Here is an 8,036-nt window from a genome sequence, read left to right on the forward strand (position 1 = left end):
AATGTAATTTGACTGAATTGGTTTCACTGGAGAATTCTACCATATTTTTAACAAATACTTAATTGTCAAATCACTATATTATATACCTGAAACTAATGGAACATTGTATGTCAATTATATTTCAATACTTAATTTTAAAAATTATTTTCTAATGTTTATTTTTGAGAGAGAGAGACAGAGCATGAGCATGGGAAGGGCAGAGAGAGGGAGACACAGAATCTGAAGCAGGCTTCTGGCTCTGAGCTGTCAGCACAGAACCCAGTGACGGGCTTGAACTCACGAATGTGAGATCATGACCTGAGCCAAAGTTGGACATTCAACCAACTGAGCCACCTAAGCNTTACGGTCCCTGTCGCTGGAAAACAGAAAAACCTCCACTTGGGACACAGAAGGACCGTGTGCACCAAATCCCTGCGCGCCAAGTCCCCGTGCGCCAACTCGTCCCAGAAGGTCTGCACGCATGCACACTGCTCCTTTGTATTCCTTGCTCGGCTAGATTCCTGGAGGAACCACGAGCATACCACCGCGATCCTAGCTAGCTGGAACTCTAGAGGGAAGGCAAAGGGCTTAAAACTGGGAGATTTGCCTGCGATTTCGTGTTTCGGGTGATGAGACACAGAGGGACCTGGTTTCCCTAGTTTCCGTCTCTCCAGCGGGCCAGACGCGCCCTGCAGGCAAACCCCCGCCCATGCTCGCCAACCGGACCTGGAGGAACGGGAGCAGTGGCTTCTGGCTCCATCCCCAAGGGATAGGCAAGAGGCTTGGAATTGCCCTGAGGGGATCCCCTGCGAGGTTGTGTCTACGGCAATTTCAGTCAGGTGCGCGGACTGGGACTTGGAAACTAGGCCTGGACTGGGTTAAAGAGCACAAACCACCCAGCATGGGGAGTTTACACACCCAAAAATGCTAGGTGCAGCGCTTGGTTCAAGAAGGGACTGGTGCACTGCCACTCTCCTCCCCACAACCGCTAAGGCAGAACTTCCGCCTGACGCATTGGATCACACCACGCCCATCCCTGCTAGAGAGCTGCCCTCCTCCCNCAATGGATGCAAAAAAATACTTATCAAAATTCAACAAACATTCATGAAAGAAGAAACATTGCTCCAACACTAGGAGTAGAGGTCACTTCCTTAACTTGATAAAGAACATCTACAAAAACCCTTCAGCCACATTACACTTAATGGTGAAAGACTTCATGTTTATCTCCTAAAATTAGGAGCAAGTCTAGTTATGCCCTTACTGCTGCTCTTCAGCATAGTACTAGAAGTTCTAGCCAGCACAGAAATGCAAAAAANTATACAGATCAGAAAGGAAAAATTAAAATTGTTCCTAATTATAGATGAGATTGCTTATGTAGAAAATCCCAATTGACAACAAAACTGCTAGAACTAATGAGTGACTTTGTTAAGGTTTTAGGACACACAATAAACACAAAAATTCTATTTCTATACACTAACAATGAGTATAAGGAACTGAAATAAACACAATACCATTTATAATTCCTCCAAAAAATGGAATACTTAGATACAAGTTTAACAAAAGTTATTCAAGATCAATATGCTGAAAATTATAAAATACTGATGAATGAAATTGGTGAAGGCCTATATAAATGGAGAGACAGATCTTTTTGAATTGGAATATTCAACATAGTAAAATGTCAGTTCTCTCCACATTGATATACAGGTTTAACACAATTCCTATCCAAATCCAAGTAGAATTCTCTGTAGATATATGGAACATTTTTTTAAGTCTTTATTTTGAGAGAGAGAGAGAGAGAGTACAAGCAGGGGAGGGGCAGAGAGAGGGACAGAGAGAGAATCCCAAGCAGGGTCAGCATTGTCCACATGGAGCCCAGTGCGGGACTCAAACCCACAAACCGTGAGATCATGACCTGAGCCAAAATCAGGAGTCAGATACTTAACCAACTGAACCACCCAGGTGCCCCACAAATTGCTATTTTTTAAATGTTTATTTTTTAGAGAGAGAGAGAGACAAAGTGTGAGTGGGGGAGGGGCAGACAGACAGACAGACAGAATCTGAAGCAGGCCCCAGGCTCTGAACTGTCAGCACAGAGCGTGATGCAGGGCTGGAACCCACCAACAGTAAGATCATGACCTGAGCCAAAGTTGGACACTCAATGACTGAGCCACCCAGGCATCCCATTATACTGGATTATTCTGATATTTATATGGAAAGACAAAGGAACTAGAATAGATAAAACATTTTTTAAAAGAAATAAGTTGGGAGCAATCACTCTACCTTGGTTAGAAGACTTACTGTGTAACTACAATAATTATGACTGTGTGGTATTGGTAGTGGTATAGACATATAGATTAGTGGAATAGAATAGGGAACCCAGAAATAGCCCCATGCAAGTACAGCTAACTGATTTTTGACAAAGCTGCAGAAGTACTTCATCAGAGGAAGGATAGTCTTTTTAACAAATGGTACTAGATCATTTGGACATCAGTAGNATAAAATATACAAAGAACTCTCAAAACTGATCATTATGAAAATTGTCCAATTAGAAGATCAACAAAAGAATGCAGATATTTCACTGAAGAAGATATACATGGCAAATAAAGACATTAAAGGACATTCAACATCATTAGCCATTAAAGAATTGCAAATTAAAACCACAATGATATATAACTACATACCTATCACAATGGCTAAAATGAATAATGGTGATAACACCACATGCTGGTTTGGATGTGGAGAATGGATCACCCATAAACTGCTGGTAGAAATGTAAGATGGTACCACCACTCTAGAAAATAAGTTGGCGTTTCCTTTCAAAACTAAAAATAGACTTACCATGCTACCTAGCACCTAGACTTTTGGGCATTTATCTCAGAAAAATGAAGATTTATTTTCATGCAGGAACTTATACACAAATATTTATAGCAGCTTTATTCATAATAGTCACCAACTAGAAACAACCCATATGTCCTTCAAAAGGTGAATGGTGAAACTGTGGTACATCCACGGAATACTACCTGGTGAAAAAGAAAAAAGAAACTGTATTGATACATACAACAACATGGATGGATCCCAAAAGCATTATGCCAAGTGCAAATGCCAATCTCAGACGGTTGCATACTCTATGATTCCATTTATATAACATTCTCAAATTGACAAAATTGTAGGAATGGAGAACAGATTAGTAGTTGCCAGAGATTAGGGATGGTGCTGGAGGGTGTTGGGTATGACCATAAAAGGGGTAGCATAAGGGAGATCTTTGTGGTAATTGAATAGTTCTGTATCTTAACCTACTGAGCCACCCAGGCACCCTGAATACTTCTGCATCTTGATTGCAGTGGTGGTTGCACAAATCTACACGTGACCTAGAACTATCCACACAATTATACCAGTGTAAGCTTCCTAGCTTTGATATTATAATTGTTTTGGATACAACCTTTGGGATAAACTGGGTAAAGGGTTTATAGGACCTCTGTCTACTATCTTTGCAACTCCCTGTGAATCTATATTTCAAATTAAAAAGTTTTTTAAAAAGAGCACTCATGGTTGTAGAGCATGCATATGAGGTAGACCAGACAGAATGAAGGCAGGGACAACAGTCTCCAGATGATGTTGTGATCTGAACCTCTGCACTATTTGTTATGATGAAGACAGGGGACAGATATAAAAGATGATAAGGTAATAGAATCAGCGGAACCTTGACAATAACCAGATGTGAAGGAGGTGAAGGAAAGTGGGCACTCTGGGATGACTTCCAGGCTTCTAGCTTGGGTAATTGAGTAGATGCTGGATGTCTTCAGTAAAACAAGCCATAGGTTAAGAACCTGAGGTATACTAGAAATAGACAGAAGCCATGGTTTCCTTGTCTCTTAAGCCTTCAAAAGTCTAAAAGATTTTTTTTTTTGAGAATTTTGTGAAATTCTTTAAAGTCTTTTACAGTGTCCCATAGTCTGTTATGAAGCCAGATATTTATGTAATTCCTCCTTGGACCTCTTCTTGGCCTAACCTAGTACATTTACTTAAATGAGTTTCAATGTAATTAACTGTGTGATGTTGAGCCTTTATTTTTTCAATGAAAAAAGAGCACTATGTTTTATGATAATGTAGTTACAATATTTCTCAGGGCTAGAGTTCTGAGTTCTGAGAAATAAGTGGCATTTACATTCATATGTAAAGTACCTAACACATTATCAAGCATCTAATAAGTGCTGTTCCTACTGTTAACAATAAAAATTATAGTGACAAAAAATAAAAAGATATTGAAATGGGACAGATCCTGTCACTTGCAGCCAGAAATGCTCAGAAATTTTCTAGAGCCTGTTTTTCCCCAATTTCTGTTTTCCAGTTCCTTCGGTGATCCTCAAAGAGTGGTCTGCCTATAAAGGGAAGTCACCTCAAACTCCTGAACTAGTGTCTGCACTGACGTTTCGGGAATGGACTTGCCCAAACCTCAAAAAGCTCTGGCTTGGCAAAGCAGTTGAGGACAAGAACAGAAGGATGCGGGCCTTCCTGGCCTGTATGAAGTCAGATACCCCCAGTATGCTCAATCCAGCTAATGTCCCAACCCATCTGCTACTCATGTGCTGCGTACTCCGGTAAGCCATGGGACAGGAAGGTGACCTGTTAATTTCTCTTTTACTTTTGTCATGTTTCCTTTATGCATGTGTTTTTATGGTGTTTGGAGATGAGGAGGTTTTCATTTGAAGTTCAGCTTAGAATTCGGAAACACTGAAATCAATTGCCATGATAGTCTCCTCAGTTCATGATCCTCTGTCATCATCAGTTCATGCATGACCTGCATGAACGTTTATATTTGGTTTTATATTTGGTTTTTGTCTCCTTCAGTCTTTATTCATGATGTAATTCACTTCTCTTCCTGCAGTTACCCACTCTTGGGTATTCGGTGTGTACACCGAATGTGTGTACGCCACACCATTTGCCATGTATTTATTTATACATATGTGTATCCAGGCATAGTCAATAGTGTTGTTTTTATATGTAGATTTTTTTCCTTTTTTTAAAGTTTATTTGAGAAATGTAGAGAGCACACAGAGGAGGGGGTGGAACGAATGGGAGACAGAATCCCAAGCAGGCTCTATGCTGTCAGCACAAAGCCTGACGCAGGGCCTGAACTCACAAACCATGAGATCATGACCTGAGCCACAATCAAAAGTTGGGCACTTAACCAACTGAGCCACCCAGGTGCCCCGATTTTTTTCCTTTTTTTTCCTTAACATGAAAGACATTGACATCTCGTTCTATTTCTTATTTTTTTCCACTCAGTGTTATTTTTGAGATCTATCCATACTCCTAAATGGTTCATTCCTCATAACTGCTGATTTATGTTCATATAGTAATATCATAGTATTTTATTTATTGATTTCCAGTTTTGGGGTATTATAAACAGTGCTACAGGAAATATCTTCATAAAAGTCTTTGTTTCTTTGTGTTCCTTTACCAGTTTATCTGAAGTATGTATTCAGGAGTACAATTCCTGGATCCTATAAAATACACATATAGGTTTTTCACCAAATATTGCCATGTTGCTCTAGATCATATCCACTAATTTATAGTCCTGTGAACAACACATAAGGGTTTCTATTTCTTCATAGTATTGCCAGTACTGATATTATATAACTTCTTAACTTTTGCCAGTCCAGTGGGCTTCAAGTAGTATCTTTTATTTTAATTTGCATTTCTTTGACTACAGATGAGGTGAGCTTCTATTTTATACATATTAACCACTTGTTTTCTCATTATCTGCAGTGCCTATTTATTTACCTTGCAAATTTTTTTTAGGTTACTTGTCTTTTTCTTACAAATTACAGAAGTTTTTTGTCAAATGTGTGTGTGTATACATATACATATACAGCAAATATCATTTCTATATCTGTGTGTATATCAAATGCATATTCCAGTCATAGTTTTTTTTAAAACTGTATGCAATATCTTTGCTGAACAAAAGTATTTCATTTTAACCAATCTTATTATTGTTATAACTTCATACACACAGAAAGTTGGAACAATAGTGTGATGAACACTCATAAGACCACCACTCAGATTTTACAATTAATATTTTACTATAATTGCTTTATCCTATATAACTGGCCATCTGTCCTTTCTAGCCATCCATTTAGCCATCCTTTTAAATGCATTTTCAAGTAAATTGCAGATATCATGTACTTCACCCCTCACCAAGAAATATTTAACTTTGGTTTTGTCAGACACTTTTCAAATTGTACCCTTGTGGTATGTGCTTTGGGGTCCTTATTTAATAAATTCTTCCCTACTCCTGGGTCATAAAGATAGNCCTGGTTCATAAAGATAGTTTTCTACATTTTTAATGTTTATTTATTCTTGAGAAAGACGCAGAGTGCAAGCAGAGGAGGGACAGAGAGAGGGAGACACAGAATCCAAAGCAGGCTCCAGGCTCTGAGCTGTCAGCACAGCCAAACACAGGGCTCAAACTCACAAATGCTGAGATCAGGCCTGAGCTGAAGTCAGATGCTTAACCAACTGAGCCATCGAGGTGCCCCAATACTTTTCTACGTTTTTAATAGTTTTATAATGTTGCCTTCCATGTCAAGTCTTTAATATAGTGGGTATCTATTCTATATATGCTGTAGGAAAGGATCTGATTTTATTTTCTTTATACAATCAGCTAGTTTTCCCAACTCCATTTATTAAATGATCTCTTCTTTCCCCACTGATGTATATTACCACCTTTCTTGTGTACCAGGTTTATATATACATTAGTTCATTCCTGAACTCATTTTTTTCCATTCTCTATTTGAACTCTGGCCAGGATCACATTGTTTCAATTATGATAGGTTTTTAATTTGCCTTAATATCAGATAGGACAAATCTCTACTCTGTACTTTTCTTCTTTCAGACATATACTAATTATTTCTGAATCACATGATCTCTATTCCAACACAGGTAATTTAGAATTAGTCCAGTTTCCACACTATCTGGTTGGGTGTTTTGGTAGTGGTTTTTTTTGTTGTTGTTGTTGGGTTTTTTCCCCCCCTTTGGTCAATGAATTGAACTTATAGATTAATTTGGGGACCGTTGACATCTTTATCATGTTAAGGGTTCCCATCCAAAAATCATAGTTTACCTCTCCCTTTATTTAGGTCTCTTCCTTTATGTCTTAGTAGAGTTAATTTTTTTTTCCATACAGGTCTTCTGTGTTTAAAAGTTCTATACTTGATATGTATTGTTGTGATTATGGATGGCAATTCTGTTTTTTGTTAATAGTTTCTCATTGTTTATTTGCTGATGTAGAGGAAGCAAATTTTTGTGCAGAGAAGTCAGTCTCTACAAGTCATCAGAGGGTTATAGAGCATTGAGCTTTGAATTGGACAAATTTTAATTTGATTTCTGGCTCTGCAGCTTTTCAGTTCAGATAAGTCACGTTAACTTTTACAGCATCCTTTCCCTCAACATTAATGAGTATAATAATCCTTATTTCTCAGAGCTGTTTAAGGATTGAGGTAAGACATGCAAAGGCCCTATCACTTAATAGATGCTTCATATTTGTTAATTTTTTAACTGCCTTGAGATTAAAATTGGTGATTTCTTTTTTCTTTTTTTTTTCTTCTTTCATAGTTTATTGTCAGGTTGGTTTCCATATAACACCCAGTGCTCATCCCAACAAGTGCCCTCCTCCATGCCCATTACTCCCCTTTCNATCCAATTTCTGTACATTGATTTTTGTACTCTGCGACTTTGCTGAATTCATGTATCAATTCTAGTAGTCTTCTGGTGGAGTCTGTCAGGTTTTCCATGTAGATCACCATGTCGTCTGGGAAAAGTGAAAGTTTGACCTCTTCTTTGTCAATTCTGATGCATTTTATTTCCTTTAGTTGTCTGATTGCTGATGCTAGGACTTCCTAAAATTGGTGATTTAAGAAGTCTTCCCAATAAGAAAAATGAAAGGTTTCATTCCTCCTAACTTCTAAAATGTTCCTGGGCCACAACCCTGCAGTTTTCCATATTAACTCTGAAATTACATATTTTGTTTACTTTTATACTCAAAAGTAAAATACTAG

The 8,036-nt window shown here is 38.2% G+C and overlaps 1 protein-coding gene across 1 annotated transcript in view; it reads left to right on the plus strand.

The window, feature by feature from the left end:
• FAM120C (family with sequence similarity 120 member C) overlaps positions 1-8,036 on the plus strand; it is a gene marked incomplete at its 5' end in the record, with an annotated part of 81,390 nt that overhangs the window by 29,534 nt on the left and 43,820 nt on the right. Inside the window, one exon of the mRNA XM_077748135.1 lies at positions 4,328-4,577. Within this exon, the coding sequence (XP_077604261.1) occupies positions 4,328-4,577 (250 nt within the window). The remainder of the gene's footprint in view (positions 1-4,327; positions 4,578-8,036) is intronic.

The sequence above is a fragment of the Crocuta crocuta genome, unplaced genomic scaffold (assembly GCF_008692635.1).
Source record: "Crocuta crocuta isolate KB4526 unplaced genomic scaffold, BGI_CrCroc_1.0 scaffold1531, whole genome shotgun sequence".
NCBI lineage: Eukaryota > Metazoa > Chordata > Mammalia > Carnivora > Hyaenidae > Crocuta > Crocuta crocuta.